The following is a 26,381-nucleotide window of genomic DNA, read 5'->3' as shown; positions in this document are numbered from 1 at the left end:
TAAAAACATCAACAATGCTTCACTCTTTCCACAAATTCCATTCCGCTATCTCTTTTAAAGCATACTTACATTTTGCAATTATGCTATCAACGAAGCCCATAGAAAACCGAAACAAAATGAAATTATGTAGGTGCTCCACCTGGCAGAAAACAAAAACAAAAAAAATATATTTTCTATGTATTGAAAGAAAGGAATTTACCATGAGAACAAAAGAAACTGTATAATTTATGTATTCAACAAATATTTCCTGAGTGCCTATGATCTCTGATTACATTGTACATCACATTTCATTGAGCACAATGCAGATCACAGAACAGGTGCCAAACAAATGCTTCATGAAACCATTTTTATGCAAACAGAATGGAAACTACACAAAGAATATTAATGTGGTGTCCCTTGCATGTAACACTACAATGATACTGTATTCATAGTATTGTCAGATACATAGGTGTTAAACCTGATCAGTAACCAAAACAAAAAGAACAGGAAGATGAGCTAATTTAGGTGAAATGCTAGCTGTCTTGAAATAGCACTCAAGGCTTTGCTTTAGTGGGAAACATCTGGTCTGTGCTTTGTCTAAGAATTATATTACACTCAATTTGAACCAAGTGCTAATGAAGCCACACAGCCCAGGTCTGTAGCTTTAATCTCAGCATGTATTATCTGAAAATTACAAAAATGTATTTTATGCTGCATTTTTAACGTTCTTGACTCTTCCACCTATCAGATTACTCAAGGCCCTGCGTGATCTGGCACTGGTCTCTGTCTTAAACCTCATCTGCTTCTACTTTGCTCTTTCTCACTGAGCTCCAGAAATCTTGGTTCCTCAAACATGCTTCTGCCTTAAGGCTTTCCTCCTGCTGTTCCCTCTGCCAGGATTACTGTCTTCCTAGATATTTATATTCTGTGACTAACTCCCTTACTTCATATAGTTTCCAATAAAATGCCACCTCTTCAAGACAGACCTTCTTGCCATCCCCTACCTAAAAAGGCTAGGAAACAGCCCCCAACATACTCTACCACTTTATCCCATTTTATTTTTGATCACAAAATTCACTACGATCTGAAATCGTATATTGTAAAATATCCAGTTGTTTACTTCTTTATTGTATCCCCCATTAAAATGTGGATTTCCTGAGTACAGGGTAGCTTGCTCTTAATATCTTCCGCAAAAGAGCAATGGCTGGAACATTTATTCAACGAATGCCAGATGTTACATACTGAGCTCAGTGCTGGACATATAACAATGAATAAAACAGACAAGGTCCCTGAGCTCACAGAATTTACATTCTTATGAAAGAGACAAACTAGTAAACAAACAAGATACTTAAATTGCAATGTATGCTTTCAAGGAAACAGATCATTAAAATGGGAAGTAACTGGTGGAGGCCATTTTAGATGGATCAATCAGAGAAGACAAGGCCTCAAAAAGGTGTTAATTTTTGTCTGAAATCTAAAGGATAAGCTTGGGGAAGCCATGAGAAGAGCAAAATGGTTAACAGCAGTGCCCTAGAAAATTACCTTAAATGCATTTTATCAGTGAACACTATCAAAGGTCAGTCAAGTTAAATATAAAAATGGCAAAAATTCAATTTCTGAAATAATTTAAAATAACAATTTCTTTAACCTTTAAAAATCACCTCAAATATGTATTTAATTTCAAAAACTTCCACTAAAACATAAGCTCCTTAAAGGCGGGATTTGGTCCATCACACTCACCGCTATTATCACACTAATCACCTGGACAAGCACAGGCACCTACATGGTGTTCCATATCTTCTGAATGAATAGTCAATAAAATTAATTAAATTCAGATTTTCCAAGTGGCAAGTACATAACCAAAGTGTAGTTTTCATAAGAAGCAACATTTATATTCTAAATCAAGGGTCAGCAAACCATGACCCACAGTTCAAATTCCAGCCTGTCACTTATTTTTGTAAATAAAGTGTTATTGGAACATAGCCAAATCCACTCATTTACATATAGAATATGACTACTTCTGAGTGGCAGAGTTGAAGAGCTGCAAAAGAGACCATATGGCCTGAAAAGCCTAAACTACACACATACTATCTTGCCCATTAGAGAAAATGTTTGCTGAGCTGTGCTCACAGGATTTCCACAAATGCTACAGGAACAAATTCTTTCTGTAATAATCACTAGTTATCACTAAATAAGACTGCTAAGTAACTGGTTTAAAAATACACTGATAATTACTTTAATAAATCTACCCATTTTATAATTAGGCAGCTTAATATACTGATTTGATAGCTTTTAGGAAAATACAGTATAAAAATTCTTTATAGCTATTTAAAAATATATACTTTTTGGACTTCCTAGGTGGTGCAGTGGTAAAGAATCCACCTGCCAATGCAGGGGACATGGGTTCGAGCCCTGCCCTGGGAGGATTCCACATGTCACGGAGCAACTAAGCCCGTGCACCACAACTATTGAGCCTGTGCTCTAGAGGCCATGAGCCACAACTGCTGCGCCCATGTGCCACAACTATTGAAGCCCACGTGCCTAGGGCCCGTGCTCCACAACAAGAGAAGCCGCTACATTGAGGAGCCTGCGCACCACAATGAAGAGTAGCCCCCGCTCGCAGCAACTAGAGAAAGCCCGTGTGCAGCAATGAAGACCCAATGCAGCCAATAAATAAATAAATAAATAAATTTATGAAAAATAAAAAAAAAAATAAAAAATATATATACTTTTAAAGATTAAACGTATATATGTGTATCTTGGCATAGGCCCCAAAATTTTTTTCCATAAATACATGGGCCTCCAACATGTTATCTTACCAGTTTTCGGAAGACTGAGTGGATTGTCTGCTTTTCTCTTTTATTTCCATTGTAAAAGGCAACTTCTTCACTATTAAAGAAAATAATTTAGCAATCAATTTTAATGTTACCTAAGCCTGAAAAATAACTGAAATACTGTATTTAATGCCTGAATCTGTGTATATAAATGGACATTTTGTGACTAAGAGCTTATTGGGTACATCTCAAGTCATGGTGTGTGCCTCGCTCAACTGATCTAGCACAGGAATACACACCTGACTGGATCACAGACTGCACTACCGATATGTATTGCATATGCCATATATAGCCTGGCTGGAAAAGATGTGCTGGGCTAATTCTCATAAATGTGAATAAAGAAAGAAGAAATATAATAAGAAATAAGAAGTAATTAGGAAATTGCCATGACATATTGGAAGGCAGGACTGGGACAAGCCATTACAGACTACAAACTGAGTACAGATCCAGCCAGGAGGGAGAGCAGAGAACAGTTAGAAAAAAAAATAGGTAGCGATGCCATGACATTTTAAAAGACAGGAAAGCAAACTAAGTCCTGCCCGCCTCACAATGCCAGATCTCAGGAGGCCTAGCTACACAGCTGTTCTTATTGTTGGAACCCCACTATATCCTTACAACAATTCTTTCACTGAGCTGATGTGAATGGGTGGGTACACAGGAGCCACAAGGATCTTAACTAGGAAAAAAGGGGCATTTTATGGATGAAGAAAGGTTAAGTATAGTTAAGTAAATTTGCAAAAGTCATGCAGCTGGCAAGTCAAATAGCTGAAATTATAACTCATATCTGATCTTAAAGTCTAGTTTTCCACTCTATTCAATATGATGTAAATTGTCCCAGCAAAGTACCTCTTACAGCAGAGGAAAGTAAAGATTTACATAGGAGTCTAGAAGGCACAGTTAAACTGCCCTTAGTAAACACCCAATATTTCTTTAGTCTCTTTTTTACCCTTAAAAATTTATGTGAATTCTATATTCTAGTCCAAAATGTACCTATATATTTTTTTTCATCATAAAAACAAGGTAGCCCTTACCTCAACCCCCTTCAAGTAAAATTGACTTTCCATAAAGTTGCATCATGTTTGACCTGCCTTTCACAGTTTCCTTTACACAATAATACAGAGCCCCAGGGTATCAGAATCCCAAGTTAACAAAATTTTATACCTATAATTTGTTTTCTTACTTCCTTCTACCTCGTCTGCACGTTTAAGTCAGCGGAGAAAGATGATGTGAGAATTTTACTTCTCCTGACCATTTTGGCCTAAACCTAAAACCTGAAAGAAGATAACATCCCAGAATACTGACAACTGCCTATCCAACATCTATTCTCTTCCATGTCCTCTTCCTAAGAGAACCCCAATTTTCTTAAAGTTCTCTATCTTTTTCTATGCACCCAAATGGTTAAGGAATGGCCTCAACCCCGTTCACAGGGGAAGAATTCCAACTGGTCTAAGCCAATCACTTTGCTGTAATTGCTTTAGTGATAATTCTGGCGAATGAGATGTGAAAAAATGTCTGCTGTGAGGCTTCTGGCAAAGTTTCCTTGCTCTCTTAAAGAAACAGCAGGCGTGGCCTGTTTTTGTTTCTGGACTTTTTGCAGGGGAGGAGAGCTGGTGAGATCTAGAACTGCTTCTGTCATCTTGTGATCACAAAAAGAATTAGCCAGAGGAAAAGGGTAACATACAGAGGAAGACAGAGCCACGAGAAGAGCCAGATGCCCCAATCATGCTGTGCCTGGAACTGCTCCATCTTAAGAGTTTTTATGTGAAGTAGTAAATGTCCTTATTGTTGGAGGCATCTCAGTCAGGGTTTTCTATTTCTTGCAATGGAAAGCATCCTAGCTGATACCATCTTTCATTCACTTGGCAAATCACGTCTCTACTCAACCTTCTATTCTTCTCTCTCCCTATAGCACAAAAACCCTATTTAAAATGGCTCTATTTTAGCAATCCAAGGAAATAAAGGAAGAGGGAGCTGTTAAAAGAATAATTTTCTAAATAATTTCGTAATGCCAACAGGGTAGTAAATAAATATTAGGACCCTCAAAATGACTTAAGGTTGACAGATCATCAATATAAGAGCAAATTTATTGAGTACTTTCTACATATTAAAAACAGTGCTGGAAGCTTTATATATATTTCATATTTAATCCTCACGACAACCCTGTATTATCTATCTAGTATGAACAAGAAAAGTGAGGCTATAAATAACTTGCCAAAAGTCATATATTATATAATTGATAAATGGAGAAGATAGATTTTGAAACTAGTTAGGCTGGCTCCAAAGCCCAATACTTCTTCCTATTTTGGATTTTTAAACTGTCCGGAAAATAGGTAGAGACACATGCAATGAGACTGAATTAACTTTGAGTATTCTAAACACAGTCTCGAACAAAAAAATTTGTAGATAAACTGAGACAAAATTTTCTTTGAAGAAGTAAATAAATTTGAATTTAAATTGTTTTCTGACTTTGCTTAAAGTGAAATTAACAGAAAAGTAGTCAGTACAAGACATGAAGACGTAAATCAGGGATACTACACAGTTAACAAGAAAAAGGATTAGAAATGTAGACGATTACTACTTTTTAAAACCTACTTTTTAAAACCGCTATACTTCATAATGCACATTTTCAAAAGAAGTAAATAAACACAGACATAATTTCAGTAACAGTGTTACCAGACTTTTTGGAGTCAGCTTACATGACTTCATATTCACACAAGGAGTTTTCAGTACACCAGATACACTGAATACATCTGTCCTGACCTGTTCGTGATGAGCCGGGAATTAACGTATCGATACTCTCCTTCAAGCTTCTGCTCAGTTATTGTCATCTTACCAATGGGTCTTCTAATTCGAGTCAGGAACAGCCCAGAAACAAGCAAGTAGGCCATCATGCTTGCTGGGCCCTGTTTTTATTGGGAGAGAAAGATGTACAAATGTCAAGGATATAATAAATTCACTGCATGCAACACACAATTTACTATAATTAACTCGTTACTTTGAAAGAAATTACACTTTTGATTAATTTTTTCCCTTAATTGTTTCTTTTCTGAGAAAATATACAGTGGGCCTTTGTTTTTACTACTCACCTACTCCTCCTCCCACCACTCATCCCCCAGCTCTCCCAAATTTGCTCACTTAAAAACTCCTAATTGCAGTCCTCACTCTTTGTACAGCAACGAAAACTCTTCTGATGGAACTCTTCTTAATAGTCTCTGAATTCTGCAAGAACATGCAGACCTCTTCGTCGCCTTCGCTTTGAATGTTAATGCTCCCTGAGGTTTCTTCTTTCACTCCCTTCTCCTCCCAAATTTACACCTCTAATCCCATCACTCTTAAGAATCCAAGATATTATTTCCCAATACTTACTGTACATCTGCAGCTTACTATCCTGTAGAACCCCAATCTCAGTGCCCCCGGATGAGCTCCATCTGCCTTTCCCTTCTCCCGCATCTTGCTTCTAGCTGCTGTACTTTCTAACGTGGTAATGCACCTTGTCACGAATTGACCCTTCCAGGAGAGAAGCTTCCAGCTTGCCTTTCCAAGCTCATCGAGGGTACTTCCCTCATTCCCAAGTATATCCTATGTTCTGCCATACTGAAATAATTGTTTCCTGAACATGCCATTCAGTGAAGTTGTTCCTACGCCTGGCAAGGCTGACATATCTAATGGAAGCCTACTCATCATTCTCAAAGCAGCTCAACTATTACCTCCAACTCTTCTGGACACTGAATACATTATTAACACTCCCCTTACTGGACTCATCACTCTGCATTACAAGTGTCTGAATATTCACCCTTTCACCAGATCATAATCCCTCTTTAGTAGGAACTGTGTCTTACTTATCTTTTTATTCAGATAGTGTCTACAGAATATAGTGTGTCTTATTTTTAAATTCAATATGACTGATTCAACGCATTTCAACAATTACTAGAAGTGTGGGCAAAAGAGATAACTAAAACATAGTTTCTACCTCTAAGAAATACAAAATCAGAAAATAAGAATACATGGAGATATATTTAAATGTAATACTTAAGTATTATAAACATGTAATAAGTACCATAAATTTTTTACAACATACTAATAAGAGGCATTAAGCCTATTCACTTGTTTATAGTAAAAACAAGTTATAAGAATGATTAAACCTGACTTATGGGATATCAAAAGGTTAGGAAGATAGACAAAAATAATTAAAAAACTGCTTTACCCAATGTTGGAACAGAACAAAAATCACAATATAAATTATTTATTAAACTACAAAAAGTATATACATACACATGCACATATATACATAAAACCACCACACTATTATATGATTGTGTTATAAATATATAACAATAATATTACATATTAAATGACTAAAAAAAGTTAGACTTCAAAGAGAATACTCAGAACATTTAAAGGTCATTCTTAGCAATGCAAATGTCAGAGAGACACCTAATAAGGCTCATGGGATAATCAACCATTTATATTATTATAAAATACTCTTGAAACTGTTATGGTCACTCTAAAAGTATTTAAACACTGAAATTTCATATTGAAATAGCTGTCTCTAAACCTCTTTTTAGACATTACTTTGCAATAATAAATACAGGTATGTTCAATGTTTAAGCACTTCTGGTTATTAAAGCCACAAAAGTTTTCCAGGTGTTTGGCTTAAGGAAAATTAAAAAGCTAAAGTAGAAAACTTTAAAAATTTCTAGTACAGTATTATTTTATAACCAGACTTTATTAGGTACACTTTGTAAAAATATATTCTTTGGGATACATAAAAATTCTTACAAACCATCCAGCTATTCACAACACAGTATTGTAGCAATTTAAAAAACAGAATAAAAGTAAACTCACCTGAGCTCCTATTGCACTCGTTAACCTGAAGATATACAAAACTATGTCCAAAAATGGCTGCAAAATAAACATCAGAAGGTACAGAATTAAAAAGAACTAGATTGCTTAGACTGATAGCTAATAAACATGTTAAATACAAAATGCTATTCCACATTTAATACATAATTGTCAACATGTAGAGTTCCCACTATGTATAGTGTACTATAACAGTCTGCAGCTCAATAAATATATAAAAGACATAGTTCTTATTCTCAAGAAACTCAAAATGGAGACAGCCTGACCAATGTCTATTGACCATCAACTGGGAAAAATATTTACCACTTTCCATCAACTAAGGTAGCTCTACTGTGATAATTAACAATGACTCAGCAATTTCTCAATGCAGCACACAGACAGTGAATAAAATGACCTGCGCTGTAACCCAAATCTGCTACCAGCTCTCTGGTTTCTATATATCTTTACTTGAAAAATGAGACTCTTTCTGCTCTTAATGTTGTTTGATTTTATCACAACATCTATATGTTGAAATATGCTGCGTGAGCTTATGAATCTAATTTTCTGATTTAAAACTCAAGGTCCTAGAACTAAAATAACACATGAATGTACCATTTCTTGCACAGAGACAACTCAACTGACATACCAAAAGTTGTACATGCTTTGAAGTGTTTTTCAAGAAATCTAATTGTGTTTATTTACTTTAAGTCCATAGCCACCCCTTTCTAATGTCAGGATAGGTGGCTTGGTTTATTAATTGGCTTGTACTAAGATGAACATTTTCTTTCTTGTCTTACGAATTATCAAGAAGTTAGATATACCTATACATATAAAATTCAAGTACGTGTAAGTTATTGACAAAAATAATGACTCAATTTAAGTCAGAGTTCAAACAATTAGATATTTTATAAAGTAAATATACTGTAGTATATAGCACCACTACAATTAGGTAATTTGATAATATTTTCTTTATTGTCAGGATGTGACAAGTCCTGAGCTATGGACTTACTCAAGTGCCAAGATGTAATAAAGAATACACAACAATGTGTACAGAATTACATGAAAAATATTATACATACCTTCGCCACACACACAAATAGAGAGAACAAATTTTAAAATGTGCTAACAGGTAGAGGAAAAAAAGCAGCTGCATTACTGAATAATTTGTAGCTGTCTGAGTTTCTAGAGTTTGGATCAGTACAGACTTAAAGAAAGCTAAATAAAGAACAACGTTTGGCATGAAGTCAAAAGGTATCCTAGTAGTGGGCCTATCAAGAGGGGTGAAGTTCTTACAGATACATATCGCTTTTCTAGGAACTGCCTATCCTCCTTCCATTCACATGGTTGAAGTGGGAGCATTCCTATTCTTACAATGTGACTCAGCCCCTTGTATATATTTTTTTGTCCCAAGACGATATTTGGATCAATTGCGGACAGAGGCAAGATACTATAAATGGTCCAGTTTGAGACAAGCTCTGACCACAGACCAAGAGCAGTCATGTGGATTGGACGGGAAATGTAGTATCTAAGATGGGGTGGGGGGGAATGCCGCACCGACAATCTGATAGATGCCTGCTACATGTGCTAGCCAATGCAGGACACAATGGCAAAGAAGCTGGCTTAATGAGAAGGCCAGAGCAAAAACTGTAAGGGTGGTGAGATAAGAGTAAGAGCTGACACAATTAGCATGAAGAAAACTGGTTAAGGTCAGAGTCAAAAGCTTCGGCAATATTCTGGAAAGGGAGGAAATACAGTATAATTAGAAAAAACTGAAATGTACTAATATCTTGTGAAAATTTTTTTACTATTACTTCAATGATCTATTAGAATTAGAGATACTGAAGCAGAGAATTGGGCAGGAAGACATCCTAGCCTAGGGTTATGAATATGGAATTAAAAATAAATTGACCATCAATCTCTAACAATTGCCAGAAGTACACAGGTCAAGAGATAAAAAGCCAAGTTTCTGTTGTTTTACTGAAATCAGCCTGCAAAATTCTTATAAAATCTTTATGAGATACTAAATCTCAGTTCTTAGCCAAAGCACCTCACAACAATAATGTAAAACATTAAGTAACTGTAGTTAAAACTATTATAACAACTCTATGTTAAATACTTATATGCTGTTATGTCCATCAAATCAATTTCATATAAATCTGCTTAGACTCAAAATTCAGCAAATTAACAACAAAAATAGACAAACTTACCTTACTAAGATTTGAATACAGATCAACTACACTGTTACAAAACTTTTCTACATCTTGTGTAAGCAGCTGGTCTGGATTAGCTATTCTGTTGTCCAGATTTCCCATTTTATAATATGTGAAAGCTCTAAAATAAGAAGAAGATGACTTTAAAACAAATGATTTTAAAAACAAAGAAATTCACATTATACTACGTACAGCAAATTCATAGAAACAGAAAAATATGGAGTTGTAAGAGACTTTAAAGATTGTCCTAATTTATTTTAGAGATGCAAGTCCAGAGAAGGATGACTTGCCAGTTAATGGAAGAGCCAGGATTAGATTCCAAATAGCTGAGGTCTTTCTCTATATGCTTCTGGGTCTAAGAGCAATTTTCTTGAAAAACATATCAAATAAAAAAGAAAAACTTCTACATCTCAATATCATAGCATTACTGTTTAAGTATTTTTAATATAAAAACAGGTTATCACTTACTGGAGATACTCCTCATAGAGGTACTTAGTTAGTCTTACTCGGAAGCACAGTTTGAGCTCATTTAACCCAAACTTCAAGAAGTTATTAACCAGAGAAATCTAAAACAAACAAACACATATTATTGGTTTTGCTTCATTTCCACTTACTAAATTATAATTTATTTCCATATGACTGGCTTTGTCTCCAAATCCTGTAATTTTTTTTATAACCGATAGTCCAAATTGTTATAATTCAGTTGTTCTAATTAATATTTCGAAAGACACAAAGAGAACATGCTAAATCAAATGCAATTACTATACTACCCTTTACTTGGCAATCAATTTTAGAATATATTAATATTATTAATTATGAGAAGCACCTTGCTACTTTTTTTGGGGGGTGGGGGGCGGTATATAAACAAATAAAAGGCCAAATCTATCACCTTTCTGTCCAATGTAAAGAACTTGTTTTAGGAGTAATGACATTTATGCTTAGGCTAGCTTCTCTTTCCTGCTTCCAGTACTACAACCCTAGACAATGGAATTCTATACATACTGTAGTTGCATTCGTTAAAAAAAAAAAAAAAAAACTACAAGTTTTATACCCAACTAATGCCATTTTCTAGATTATTTCTGGAGTCACCTTTACTACTCCTTTCCACCATAATATTAAAATTAATTCTTCCACAGTTGTAAAGTCACATTTAAATAAAATTTTTCTCAAAACACTGGTCTTCTGTTAAATCTCAATCTTGGATTGACATCAATGCCACTTTTCCCAATTTTCTATTTTAAAAGGTCTTCCACGTATGTCTATCCTCAAGCTTTATTAAATCTGACATATTTTCTAATTAATTAGATTTTAAAATCAAGCTCCTCCCTCCTACTCCCACATATACCATACTAAAATTCTTATAGTACCAATAAAATAGAATAGAGACTCAAGCTAAGGAAATTACTTATGATTTGGACCATTTACCTTTATTTTAGTAAATTCAGACAATAAATTCCAATTAAATTACATTAAATTAAGTTGCATTAGTGGTTCAAGTTACTGTAACAGTTTATGGCCCACAGCAATGATTCTCAACCAGGATTTTTGCCCTTAGCTCACTACCCCCACAACTTCACCTTAGCCCCCAAAGGACATGTGGCAATGTGGAGACACTGAAGACATTTTTTTGTGGTTACAACTGGAGGAGGGGTACTACTTCCATCTAGTGGGATGTTACTAAATATTTGAGAAACCCTGGCCTAATGGTCAAAAACAATCATCTATACTTGTATACATCCAAATATATATGCAAAGAAACTGATCCAAACATAATTCCTTAAAATTTTTCTATCTAGTATAAAGGTTTGCATGGAAAAATTCCACTGTAAGTTATAAAACTAAGCTTGAAAAAACTTAGTATATAAATCTTTAAAGAACCTGATAAGTAAAAATCCTTAAAAGATTTTAGTAAGATGCAATTTTTTCCCCTATGTAAAAATTTTTAAAGAATTATCACTTACGAGAGGCATGACAGCGATGAAGTTGAATAAGTATTTCTTGAAATCTTTACTGCTACGACCAATGATACCACTGCAAACCACCACATGCAATGCATTAGTTGCAAAAGAAGCAATATTTAACACTAAAACCTCTCTAAATCTCTAAAATTATTTTTGGAAGTTTTTATTGAATCAAATGAATCAATAAGAAAAAAGACGCTAAAAACATTTTCTTACAAAAACATGAACTTTTGAAATTTTATTATTTTAAACAGCTTGCTTGGAAATCACTCTATAAATGGCAAAATTAAATAAGAATGATAGCTAGTTCTTTCCTTCGTAAAAATGGTAATTAAACAGCAGCCTTAATTAAGCAGTCACAAAAGGGGTTTTATATGGTGAAACAATTGACAACTTTATAGACCCAGGAATGAATTACTATGGATAAAACAAAGTAGTACTTCTTTGTCTGCTTTTACATATTTTAACATCCTGATTGTCATTTCTATGAACTAATGGAAGGGAGACAGACTAATGAGAGATCAGCAAATTCTTATTTTATTATAAAGGGCCAAGAGCAACCATTTTAAGCTTTGTGGGCCATATGGTCTCTGTTGCAATTACTCAATTCTGCTATTGTAGAGCAAAAACAGCTAAGAATGAGACTGACTGTGGTCCTAAGAAAATTTTACCAAAAAAGGTGGTAGTGGGATTTCAACGAAAACAAATCTTTTATCTGTTTTTAATCTATTTTAAATATTTATCTGTTCTTAAAATATCCTTAAGAACTTATTTAAAAGGGTTCCACTACTTTTTTAAAAAGCTAGAAAGCCATTATATCATTATAAGTAAAGGATCTTTGACTACCAAATGTCTGTGATCTAGTACAAAGATATAATTTATTTGATCGCATACTCTTTTTTCAAATAATGTTAATATTCCCAGGAGTAAATTAAACATATTTTGAAAAACAATGTGCTAAATGATTCAAACCTAGCTCCACACAAAAAAAATGACTGGTATACATATTGATAGATAAATAATCTGTTTTTTACGAGGTAGTAGGTGAATAATGCCAAGTAATATGAACTGATCTTTTAGAGCAAAAAAAGTTCCATGGTCAAATAAATTTGGGAAAACCTGAGTTAACAGGAACAAGTGTCTTTTACCAAAGGCCCTCTCAAAGCTCTCATGTATAATATGCATTGTAAAACTCTCTGGGAGGGCTTGGTAGCACTAGCATTTTCTCCATCATAGCTAAGATTCCAAAGAACATACTTTGGGAAATATTACTCTAGACTAATAGAAAAGTTAATAGTCTAATTTTGACATAGCTGCTAAAAAGTATAAAAAAAAGTTTTTTTTCAGCTAAACTAGAAAAAAGCTAAAATAGAACCACACAAAAATGTTTACAGCAGTAAGAATATTAGAGATGAGAAGCAATTAAGACAGTACAAAAGTTTAGAGGTTCAAATTAAATTAAAATTATTTGAACCAAACTTTATATAAAACCAAAGTGCTTTAGTGCTGCCCAAGCTGTGAAATGCACAAGATTATCAAACTTTGGTAAAACACATGCCATCATTCAGCAATGGTTTACCACTGGAGTAGCAGCTATAAACTTAAAAAATGGTTTCTTGAATAAAGCTTTATTTCTGCTTATTATTCCGCTGCAAAAGAAAAATAATAATCAATAAAGTAATTTTACAGTAATCCCAGTCATAATTACTTCCAAAACATACAGGAATCTTAAAATAGTTTGGTAATTTTAAAATGCTACTTATAGCCAAGTGGTTAAAAATAAAATATATATTTACGATTACATATGGCAGTAGAGGGGAACAAAATTTGCCACCCCAATATGTGTCTCTTTGGCATAAGGACTATTTTAGGCTGATTATTTTTAACAAACAGAAGTCTCAGGAAGTCTTTGTTTTTGCCTCCCCCTTATTTCCCTAAAGAATTTAGACAAAAGGGCCTACTCCCTGAATAGAGCTATGAGCAGAGATACCTGCAAAGCACATGGGCTAAGTGTGGTGGGAGAAACTAGGTAGGACCTAGAGATCAGAGTCCACTCTGTGTCCCAGAATCTCCACATGGCCCAGCACACATTTGTTTACCAAACATCTGCTTTTCCATCTTCATGTGAATTCCCTTCCTTGCCTGTGAAGTCCCAAACCACTACCCCCAACATCATCTTCTGTCTTTAGCTGAAGATGGTATTTAAGATGAGGACTTCAGCCATTTTGACAAGTTACTACGTTCTCCTGGGTCTCTCCCATGTATACATGTTTTTAAAATTTTGTTTGATTTTCTCCTGTTAATCTGTCTCATGTCAATTTAATTCTTAGACCAGCCAGAAGAACCTAGAAGGGCAGAGGAAAATGTCTTCCTCCTCAGCAGCAACAACAGGATATGACTGCTTCCATATCACAGAACTGCCAGTTTATACCTTAAAGAAGGGGTCTGCCCTATTAAAATCTGCCCCATTCCAAAGTCATTAGTCACTGCTAACAAGTAAACCGAAAAGATGTAAAGGATATTAACATTAAGTTCATTAAGGACCATAACAGTCTCTTTGAGACTATTTTAGTACAAGAACATGAATCTACACATACTTTGGAAGAGGCAAAATGGAAAAGATAAATAAAATTTACAATGTAGCTTTAGTAGCAAGTTAGAGAAATATGTTAATTTTTCAAATGAAACTGTCCTATATTACACATTAATAATACTTTAGAACTTGTAATCTGACCAAATATCAAAGATCTCATGCATAGCAGGAGCTCAAAAATCTTTATTCAGGAGAAAATTAACAATTAACTTTGGGGGGGGAGGGGAGCAGAGAAGAGTTTATTGCAGGGCCAAGCAAGGAGAACAGGTGGCTCATGCTCAAAAAAACCCCTTACTCAACAATTAATTTTAATTTAATTTAATTTAATTTATTTATTTATTTTGGCCGCACTGCGCAGCATGTTGGATCTTCCCCTACCAGGGATGGAACCCATGCCCCCTGCAGTGGAAGCAGAGTCTTAACCACTGGACTGCCAGGGAAGTTCTCAACAATTAATTTTTAAATTACGTCTTTTGGGTAATTAGTAATGCTGTAGTTGGGGAGCCTGTATTTTTATTAACAGATATGGCATTTAAATAATAAGTAAAGCCATCAAAGGAAAAAAATATAAAATTCTATAATCATGTAAAAGGACATAAATGTCTTCTCTATATTAATTTACAAATGACTCAGATTATTTGTGCACAAAGCTCATAGAAAGAGAACTTAATAAAACTGATCCTACTAAAGCTGACGTGCTAGCAGCAATGAACAAACACTTCAATTCTACTCATGCTCAATTTCTTAGAATTCGTTAGAGGATTCCTCACTGGGGCGCACACACACAAAACTGACCAGACTACCCTACAAATCCTCTTCAGGGAAACCAGACAATCAGCAATCCCCAAACTTGGCTTCTAACAAGTTAAATATGAATACACAGCCAAGAGTGACTGCTTGAGGAAAGCTCTAACCTGAATGACAAAAATCAGAACAACAAAGGATTTGCAAGAATGACTGCTACAAAATGAATATTCATACAAAAAGATAGCTCTTGGAAATAAAATTTAAAAAAACATTCCCTGGATGATATAGTTAAAAGAAATCTCCTAAAATATACAATAAAATGTCAGAGATGTAAACAGTAGAGAAATTATAGTCAGATGATCAATCCAGGAACTCCAACACTCAACTAGTAAGGATTCCAGAAAAAGTACAGAAAAAACTGGAGAGGAAGAACTTTTTTAAAAATGCAAGAAAATTTCATTCTTCAGAATGAAGAATTAGTTTCTAGATTGAAAAAAGCCCACCTAGTGCCTAGCACAACCACAGGAATGAAAAAAAATTCACACCAACATTCAGTGAAATCCCCACACACCAGCAGTACAACATCAACAATAAGGAAATAATAAAAGCTTCCAAAGGGCGTTAAAGATCCACTGCTAAGGGCAGGCAATCAGCACAGGAATGGGCCTCAACACCCAAAGGGGAAGCTAGATCAGTAGTTTTTAGCCTTGGCTGCACATCAGGATCACTTGAGATGCTTCAAAAAGTAATGACTAATTGAATCAGAATCTCTAGGTGTAAGCCCAGGCATTAGAAGGACTAAAAATTCCCCAGATGATTCTGGTTATCCTGCAGCCAAGGTTGAGAATCACAGAGCCCTACAGAACCCGGGTCCCCAACCCCCGGGGACCTAATGCTTGATGATCTGAGATGGAGCTGATGTAATAATAATAGAAATAAAGTGCACAATAAATGTAATGTGCTTGAATCATCCCAAAACCATCCCCTCACCCCCATCCCCACCCCCAGTCCCTGGAAAAATTGTCTTCCACAAAAACAGTTCCTGGTGCCAAAAAGGTTGGGGACCACTTCTATAAAAGACAACAGGATGATGCTTTCCAAATTTTGACAAAAAGTGATTTCCAACTTATAATGCATGAATACAGCTAAATTATCAATCAAGTGTGAGTATAAGACTTTATCAGACCCACAAGGTCTCAAAATTTTACTTCCCTTGTAACCTTAACTCAGAAAAAGACTGCATCTGCCAAAATGAGAAAGTAAATTGAGGAAGAGGAAAACAAAAGATCCAGAAAACAGGAGTTACTTAATGCAGGAGAGAAGGATGAAAACAATTCCTAAGATCATGATAAAAGTAAATTCAAACATGACTGCTATTTAGTGGAGCTAAAGCATAATCAATCCTGCTGAGAGCAGGAGGACAGAAAACTACAGAGGTATACAGTGGAGTGGTAATAGAGAGAGAAATAAGTTACCTGGTGTGTTTGACATATTACAATACTGAGATTTTATAGTGTTGTCAATAAGCTTGAGCTGAATTAGTAACAAGCATGCAAAAAATTAATGTACACAAAAACTTGCAATTTATAAATGCCACAAAAAACAGAGTTGTATATAAAAGAAACTACCAAAGAAGAGATGTAGCTCAGCTGTAAATAGTCAAAATCATGTAAACAATAAATTCTGATTTAACAAAAAACTGTGATATAACATTGAGAGAATGAGCACGGACATGGTAGGAGTGTGAAAGAGCTAATTCCCATCTTCCAAAAGAGAAACAAATACATGCATAGTCTCTAAGACTGAAAAATCTAGAGACAGTAACATAAGTATGTTACCAAGAAATGCACAGACAAAATAAGAGATGAAACAAGAAAAAGAATAAAAGACAACTGGCTCCAGGAATGACAGTTACCAGTGGGAGGAATGGGGCACAGGATAAATATTTTTGTGATTAAGTGCTACAAGGCTATTTGACATTAAACTATGCTCATGTTTTACTTTTTAAGCTATTCATATATTACTTTGATTAAATTACAAAGGCAAGGGACTGACCAAAGGATTCAGGAAGACCCAAGTTGAATACTGGAGTCTATATAATTCACACATATTCAGAAGCATGTGGAATTTACATATTTAGAGGCACGCAGTTGGGGCTTTAATCCTATGAAGACAACCTTCTTTATTCTCCTAAAGAGATGAGTCAGAAAACATCTGCATAAAGCATTCTTCCTCTCCTACATATCCTCAAAGCCGCAAATCAAGAATATCAGAAAAAAACTTTGAAAATTTGGGAGCATTTAAAAATTTTAAGTACTGTCATTCAAAAAGTTATCTTAAATTAAGTATTTTAAGAAATTTTCTGATAAAATACTGCATGCCAGGAAACAAAGTTACAAGAAAAAAATTTTTTTACTGACATTCAAATTGGTACCATGAGGAATAAATTCTTTATTAACAGATAAATGTTAATATCACAACTGTTATTTTTGTTTTTAAATTCAAAATATCAATTGCAGTGATTAATATGTACAAAGACTACAATGAAAAAATACATAAGGCACTAACTTCAGAAACTGAAGAAAATGTCTAAGAATTTTTTTTTCCTTTTAATAAACATTCTCAATGTGATTCCCTGAAATGCTCTGTTATTTTCCTCAAATTATCTCATTAATTTCAGATATCCAACTTGGTGACTTTTTTAAGTTTCCACTACAGCACTTATAATACTGCATGTTAATTTTCTGTTTACTTGTCTCTGATCCTCTATAAACTGCCAGCTCAGCAGGGCTTGGTATAGGGTGTTTCCCGCTCACTCATGGGTACATCCCTATTACTGCCTGTGGCACAAGGGAGACAACAAATATCTATTAAGTAAATGAACAAAGACATAATTTGACTTAAGTATTTTATACCTAATTTAGAATCTATTTCTTGCTTAAAATGATGCTTAACTATGACACAAATTAGTATTTCATACATACAGGAGGAAGATGAAAAGTACCTTTCAATGAGTGTCCCATTTTGAATCATCCAAACATCACAATATGTTCGAGACACCAGCATAACAGCAATAAGTATCAAGTAACCTGTCTAAAATAAACCAAAAAATTAAAAAATAAAAATAAAAAATAAAATAAACCAGACATAGTAAATTAATTAAATGCATTTTAGAAAGTTAAAAGAAACATTACTTTGGTAAAGATTTTTGGTTTCTAAATTCAAAGCTTCATTCTAGCTTTAATGTAGTTGGCTGACATTTTACCTATAGGTAATTTTTAAATATAATTTTAAAAGAAGTTTAAAACATAATGTAAATGGAAAAAGCCTTATAGATCATTTAATCTAACTTTTTCATCCAGAGTTCAAAAGTGAATTCCAGGCAGCTCAAATGACTTGCCTTCATATAATTAGTCAATGACAGAAACCAGCAATATAACTTTGACTACCTAAATCACAGTGTATTGACTGTCCCATATTTTTAATATACAACTCTAAAAGAGAAAAATGACAATAACTACCAATATATAGTTAACAACAAATACTGAAGCCTAAAATTTTGCTTAAGTAGAATAAATTTGGTTCGGTTTGTTAGAAAAATCTCTTAACAGTGGCCCTGTCATTGCAGGGCTTTCAATTTAGTTATTAAGGCAAGATTTACACATAAGAAGTAAGAAAACAGACCAATGTAGGTAAGTATATTTGCATCACTTGATGCGATAAGTGGCAGGATGGGAAGGTCTGAAGTAGCAAAAGAGGGCTATGACATTAGAAAGATATCAAATAGACCAAGTGAAACAAAGGAGAGAATGAGGATTACAAGTGTTAAAAAAAAAAAGGAAAGATTTAATGGAAAATAAAAAATAGATTAAAACTATTTGAATTATGGTTTTGCATATCCAGCAGAGCTTATAAAACTATTGCAAGCTTCTAGGTAAAACAAAATATTAAAATGTTTAGAGAGCATTACTTAAGTAATGCTGAGCAAAACGGATCATCAAGGGGGAGAGATGAGAGGCTGAGTGGCTACCTAGGAGTCAGCTGTCTTTTTGTGAGATGAGAATCTACTCTCCAGACTCCACGTCCAACACACACCCATTCAAAGCTGACCTTAAACTTTCTTAATTGGAAGAAATTGGCAGCAGCAGAGAAGCTAAAGTCAGAGAACAGGGTATGTGGCAGAGGGAATGTTTTCTGGATAAAGTGTTTGATTTCAAAGTTACGGAACTGAGGGACAAATGCACCTATGACTTTTATAATTTTTGCAAAACAAATCTTGTTTTTTAAAAAAGGTGAAGATACTGAAAATATAGCCCTTTAAGAGTGAAAGACAAGGCAAGGAATTATAAACACAGAAGTAATAAATGAATCTGTAAGAAAGAAAAGACAATGTCAAAGAAAGTCTACACGACTGAGCTGTGATAGCTGCTCCCCCAATGTCTGCCAGAGTTGGCCAGCAAGGAAGATAGCATCTTCCTCCCTTGTCCACAACTAAGAATCTACTGATTTTAATAAATGCTATCTGTTGATGACACTTTAACTGTAACGCTAACTTTTAATTCAGACCTTAAATACAGTCTCAATTCTAAATTAATCATTTGAGGAATAAAGGTAACATTAGACAGTTTATTTTTTCCTTCATTTTATATATTTTGCTTAATTTTTTCTTAAAATAAGTACCAAGTTTACTTGTCTTACTTTAGCAAAATCTGCCAACCTTTGATTACTGACAGTCCTGAAGTGCCTTCTTATGCAAAAATGCCCTTAGAATCACCATAATTCCACTATTGGGTTCGTAGACTATGTCAGAAACTAAAGACAGGCCTGATTTAGGCAGTCCCTCACCTTAGGATACAGACGAACTTTCATATATTCATACGCAGTATTTTTATTTCATAAATTGATTAATCTCTCTATCTCTACCTCTAATCTGTGATTTCTACTGGAGTTTACTTCACTTTCCTGAACTGGGATCAAGCCTGGATTTCTATATCCCTCAAAGATGGTTTGTAAAATGGCTCTGTGGCATGGATACATGCTGACAGAACTGGGAGGCTGGCCAAGTTATGCCCGTCCACCTCCTTACTAACTCCCAGAGATCTAACCAATGTCGCACATTCATTTCATACCCAGCAAAGCTCTGCTAAAAGGTTAAGTGAACATCAAGCTGTTAACTGATAAGAGGGGTAATACACAAATCTTTCCAGAGAAGCCTGTATTTTAAATAAAGATTCTTCATAGTCAGGTAGGTTGTAGAATGAGAAAACAGTTAATTATGCCAGAAGAGTCATGGGACACCTTCACAAAGAAGATAATGAGCATTAAGCTGTTTTTTAAACATATTTGTTTCTGTTGGGGGTGTTGTCACAAACATGGGGTCATGAAAGTATGAGCACAGTGCCTGGCTAAAAAACAGCAAAGAACCTTCTAAGTAGATGATACTGAAAGGAAGGGCAAAGTCATGTTGTGATTTACCCTATATGAAAAAAGAAGCCAAATGTTCTTATTAGGATTTTAGAAAAGAAGACTAGTTAAAAAAGAAGACAGACCAATTAAGAGATCAGAATAATCGAAGTAAGTGAGAACAGTAAAAATGGTAAGTAAGGGACTAATCTAAGAGAAATTCAAGGATTGCTGGGAAAAAAACATTTAACATATAAGGGACGAAGCAGATTTTAAAAGTGCATTTTCCAAGTTTTCTTCAAGAAACACATAGTATCTCTATATAATTAGGAAAAAAACAAATGTTATTAAATTATCTTTTAGAGTTTCTTAAGGGCAGAGTCAACAAGACATGATGCTGAAGTGAGGGGAAGGAGAACAAGTCCAGTGTGATGAAGGAATGTGTCTTTTCTCTGAGAAGTGCAGTGCTTTTGGAACGTCTTATCCTTTTCTTGCTACCAATAGATTATAAGGTTAATGCTTTTTAAAATTTGAACAGTGGGAAGGAAACAATTATGTTTGAAGAAGATAAATTTGGCAGAAAAGATTTTAAAAAGGCGAGATTCTTTGAAATGAGACTAATTAAAGAACACTGTAATATCTAGGTAAGAATATTTAGAAAGAAAAATTAGCAGATACCAGTGACTGAAAGGATGAGAGGTAGGTATGGGGAGGAGAAGAGTCAAAGGTGATAATATTTGTAGTTGTACAAAAGAATACTGAGATAATTAAAGATAGAGAACACAGCATCATTTTTTTAATCATTAAAAATAGTAATCATGACAGATAATCTTGATAAAAGGGCAAAGGAAAGAATAATAAAACTTTATTCTTACAACCAGTTCACTTCCTAAAAATACCTGAAGAATTCAGGTATCTTAAAAATATATTTAATCAAATATGAAGAAGCAATCCTCAAATATACTTCACATCAATGCTACTTGTTTACATCTTCATGTAATAAAAAGGTCTTTCTAAATGTAAATCTTGTTTTCATTATATTATAATAAAGCAACACTATTCAGGATAGCTGTACTGAAGTACTCTAGTATTTCACATGAAATACAATAAAATAATATTTCATACACAAGAGAAAAATCATTTAAAAACTGGCACTGAACAACGAGGGTACTTGCATGACAGGCAATGATTTAGACAAAAATTTAGTCTTCATTACCTATAAAGGAGACATCTGACCTGTAGTAGAACAAAAGCTTTATAATTCTATTGTTCTGACCTCATGTAATCTTTAAACTTGAACACTTAACATTATAACTGTATAAGACTTACCTCTTTACAAAATGTTCTCGGGACCACGATTCTCAGAATTCGTATGAGCCTTGAAAAAAACACCTTGTCCACCACAGCTCGCTCTTTTTTCCCCTCTTTCTACATGAAAGAAAGGAAGGAAGGAAGGAAGGAAGGAAGGAAGGAAGGAAGGAAGGAAGGAAGGAAGGAAGGAAGGGAAAGAAAGAAAGAAAGAAAGAAAGAAAGAAAGAAAGAAAGAAAGAAAGAAAGAAAGAAAGAAAGAAAGAAAGAAAGAAAGAAGGGAAGAAAGAAAGAAAGAAAGAAAAGAAAGAAAGAAAAAGAAAGCTTTTTAAAATAGTTATAACAAATAATATTAAAGAACCATGTTTCATCTAAGTCAACATAAACAACTATCAAGATGGATACTGCATTCGAAGAACATAGTCCTGTACTGCTCTTCCTATTCAAACATGCTTTCAAGAAAATAAGATGTTACCAGAAACTAAATAAGAAATTGAGAAGCTCTGAAGCTGCAGAAATATCTGGAAAAAGAACACTGCAAACAGAAGAAAAGCAAGGGCCAAATACCAACATGAGAGCCCGTTTAGCAACAAAATGGCCCATCTGGCTGGAGCTGTGAGCAAGAGATAGTAGTAGAAGATGAGGTCAGAGGACAGCTAAGAAATGGTCAAGTACTTACTGTTTGTTCATTATCCACTTTCTGATTAACAACAGAATTAAAAAAAAATTGTGAACAGCAATTTTCCTGCTATCAATTACAGGAAACTTTTAGATTCCTAGATTTATCATTTATCATTTCTAATATGCATTCTCTTCCTTACAAATTCAAAGACAGACAAGGTTCCCTCACTCACATAGTTCACATTCTAGCAGGGAAGCACAAATAAAAATAAACCAATAAATAAATTGTTACAGACAGACTAGGCAGGGTCAAGAGAAAAAGAATGATTCAGAAAAGTATGAGAGAAAAGGTCTCTTTGGGGAAGAGCAGTAAAGCACAGGGAGCACAAAGCACAGAACCCAGTTCAGGAACGAAGCTGGTGTGCACACTGCAGAGCAAGATGCCAGCGCTGCTAGAGCAGAGGGGACAAAAGCAGAGACGCTAAAGAGGTGGGCAGGGCCTATAAAGAACAGAGCCCTGAAGCCAGAGAAGGATTTAGAGTTTACTGCCAGTGCAGAGGGAAACCACTGATGATAATTAAGAGCAATAAATCATCTTACTACACTCACACATTTCTTCATTTCACTGGTCCATGAAAACAGAGCCACTTGCAAGGATAAGGAAAAAGTGACATGAATTGGGTATAGGGATGTTATCTACTTTATTACCCTTGGGCTGTTTGGAAGAACAGGCAGAAGAAACTTCTCTGAATAGGCAAGACTCTCCAGAAGGACCCCATTCCTAGTTGAGCTCCCTTCCCCAACTCCAATAATCACAGCTCACTTATTTATTAACTACTACGCTGTTGATAAACAAATACCCAAGGTACAGTAAATTCTTTTAGTTAGACAAACTTTGCTGTAAATATGCTTTAATTAAATTAATATCTAACTTGATAAACCTTAAGTGAGTAGTTTGTGTACTGAATTAGAATAATAAGCTACCATCCATGTCAGACACTGTGCTAAATGCTTTATATATGTAATCCTAATAAACAGACACTGCATATGGCACAGAATTGTAGACTAAGAAATGAAAGCATTGAGTGTGTAGAGTTAGATCAGAAAGACTAAGAAAGAACAGGGTAAGAAGCAACCTACCATGTAACTGCTGGAACAGAGTTCAGGTCTTTCAAACCTCATTAAGGCTGTAAACCTCATCCCACTGAGTCACAGGCCCTGTCTACTCCATTCACACATGTATGTATTCATTCATTCAATATTTACTTGGCCCAAGGCACTGTTCTAAATCATGGAGACACACCAGTGAGCAAAACACAAAACACCCTACTCACAGTCTATTTACTCTAGCTAGCCTATTCTCCTCAAGCCAAACCTTACAACTTCAACTTAAATCTCCCCTTTCACCTCCCCAAAATTAGAAAGTATAGGAAGAAAAGAATAAAGAGAAAGCAATATACATCAACTACCTTTAAAAAAAAAAGTTAAACTTCTACTCTCAAGTTTTTCCTCCTGTCACTGCCCCCCTACCTCATTTCATCCCACCTGTAGTCAATACCTTCTCCATTCCTAGCCTGAACCTTAGATAGAATAATTCCAAGGTGAAATGACCACCTTCTGACTTAAAACAGAGGACTACTATTTCTAGCTGCTCTCAAGAAATGATCTAGAGCAAACAATGAGGAAGGTTTAAAAAAAAAGTTATAAGAAAGTAACAATGAAGCACCTGGTATATAACTAGCAGTTTACCTGGTATATAATTCCTCCTCCTCTTTTTCTTTTGTTCCTGTTGTCACTGCTCCTATTTCTTAAGCTGTCTGAAAGCTGACTATTATTTTTGTGACATTTGAATCCATAAAGGGAACTATATACGTCCTAAAGCCAGGAAACACCAAACACCTGGACTGGAGGGCTGATACAGAAAGAAATATTAGTGAAGAAATATCAAGATGCTTTACCATTCTTGATACTTAATAAAAGTCATACCTGAAACCAATCTAAATGCAAATACCTACAGAGAGAGTATATCTCATAAACACTATGAGCCTCTCCGAAGAATTCATTTTAAATTCACAATTGACTTTCCCCACCTTTAAACTTCCCAGTAACTTTTTAAAACTATAAAAAACACTTTGATGATATAAATCTAACATGCAAATCATAAAAGAAAAAATCAATCATTAGATAAAGACCATTTGAGAAGCTGAAGTAATAATGCAATCAGAAAAAAAAAATGTACCTAACATTCAGGAGGCAACAAGGTCGAAGGGCAATGAGAAGTTCCTACTGATGTGTCAATCAACTTAGAAAGGTCATATTATGCTGACAAAAGTGTAAGCATTTCTGTATGCTGTTAGAGAAAGTGTAAATCAATATAACTATTATGTTGCATCTATCGAAATGTAAAATGTATATACTCACTGTAAAATGTAAAACAACCCAGCAAATTTACTTTTAGAAACTTATCCTAGAGGTATTCCTGCACATATGCTTAAACATATAAATGAAAAAACTCACACATTATTTTATAATACTATAAAACTAAAAATCTAAATGTACATCAATTATGAGACATTACATAAACCATGGTAAATTTATGCAGTGAAGATTCTACACAATTCTATAAAAGGAAGCAGCTCATATTCATACAAGAGAATACTACAGAGTGGTTAAACTAGCTCTATAGCTATCAACATAGATGGATCTTAAAAAAACATGCTGAAAAAAAGTAGAACAATACATACAATGATTCGATTTATAAAATTTTTCAGTAAGCAAAATAATTCTACCTATATTGTTTACGGAATTATACACACCCCCCCAAAAGAATAAAAATAGGCATTGGAATGCTGAATACCAAACCCAGCACAGTGTTACCTTTATATATTTTGAGTTTTATACCCTGTGTATTACATCAAAATTAAAAGAATATTTTAAAATCAAGTCAACTATCTCTTTATACTATTCTGTATCTAAATTTTTTTCTTCTTAAATCTCAAGTCTTATGAAAATTATCTCACCTCAACCCACTCAATCCATCAAAGATTATAAAAAATTTCAATGAAAAAAATTCTTTTTAATTGCTTCCCCTCTGCAAGTGACACATTCACTGTAGAAAAATTAGAAAATTCTGATGAGCAAAAATAAGGAGCCTAACCTACCATATAGAGATATCGACTATTAATATTTAGTATGTATCTTACCAGATTTCATTTTAACATATGTCTGTGTGTGCACTTCCTATACATTTTACAAATATGGTATCAGTATGTACAGTGTCTTAAACCTTTTTTTGCCAACCATTTGATCTAAACTAAATTTATCTTGCTTACACTAACTAGCAAACAAGTGTATATATTTTTAAATGTACAAAAAATAAAAAGAATTAAAAAATGAGTGAATGAATATTGCTGTACTGAATAGTTTCAATGATGTCCTAGAACTTTCAGATACGGGGGTATACAGAGAGTAGATATAACTAAGATAACTAAGGTTTGATTACTCAGGTATAATTTAGATATGAGAGATTATGAAGATGGAAATTTGCCAAACAACTGGAGATAAGTATATTTTGTTCCATTTTTCAAAGAATATGGAAACCAAAGAACAGCAATTTTGATGTCAATCTCTAGGATATTCAGAGAATAGATGTTAATATTGAGGGTGCAGGAAGACTTATGAGACACTAATCACCAGAAGCCAGCAGAAGTTTACCAGGAATAAGTCATGTCAAACCCTTCTAATCTTCTTCGCCAAGGATACTGTTCTAGTATATTAGCTGACATGTACAACGTAAGCTCCATGAGGGCAGGAACTTTTGTAACTGTTATACGTGCAGAACCAAGAACAATGCCAGGCATATATGAGGGGCTCAATCAATATTTGT

General features: G+C 34.4%; 1 protein-coding gene across 3 annotated transcripts in view; it reads right to left on the bottom strand.

Annotated features, from left to right (window-relative positions):
* ABCD3 (ATP binding cassette subfamily D member 3) overlaps window positions 1-26,381 on the bottom strand; it is a 75,916-nt gene that overhangs the window by 23,024 nt on the left and 26,511 nt on the right. For all 3 annotated transcript variants that reach the window (XM_057718038.1, XM_057718028.1, XM_057718048.1), the window contains 9 exons: window positions 21,896-21,994; window positions 18,168-18,256; window positions 11,824-11,893; window positions 10,331-10,428; window positions 9,860-9,983; window positions 7,659-7,715; window positions 5,574-5,716; window positions 2,799-2,868; window positions 70-139 (listed from right to left, as the gene is read on the bottom strand). In XM_057718038.1, coding sequence (XP_057574021.1) covers window positions 70-139; window positions 2,799-2,868; window positions 5,574-5,716; window positions 7,659-7,715; window positions 9,860-9,983; window positions 10,331-10,428; window positions 11,824-11,893; window positions 18,168-18,256; window positions 21,896-21,994 — 820 coding nt within the window. The remainder of the gene's footprint in view (window positions 1-69; window positions 140-2,798; window positions 2,869-5,573; window positions 5,717-7,658; window positions 7,716-9,859; window positions 9,984-10,330; window positions 10,429-11,823; window positions 11,894-18,167; window positions 18,257-21,895; window positions 21,995-26,381) is intronic.

This window comes from Hippopotamus amphibius, chromosome 1 (genome assembly GCF_030028045.1).
Source record: "Hippopotamus amphibius kiboko isolate mHipAmp2 chromosome 1, mHipAmp2.hap2, whole genome shotgun sequence".
NCBI lineage: Eukaryota > Metazoa > Chordata > Mammalia > Artiodactyla > Hippopotamidae > Hippopotamus > Hippopotamus amphibius.
This window is presented reverse-complemented; position numbering and strand designations above follow the sequence as displayed.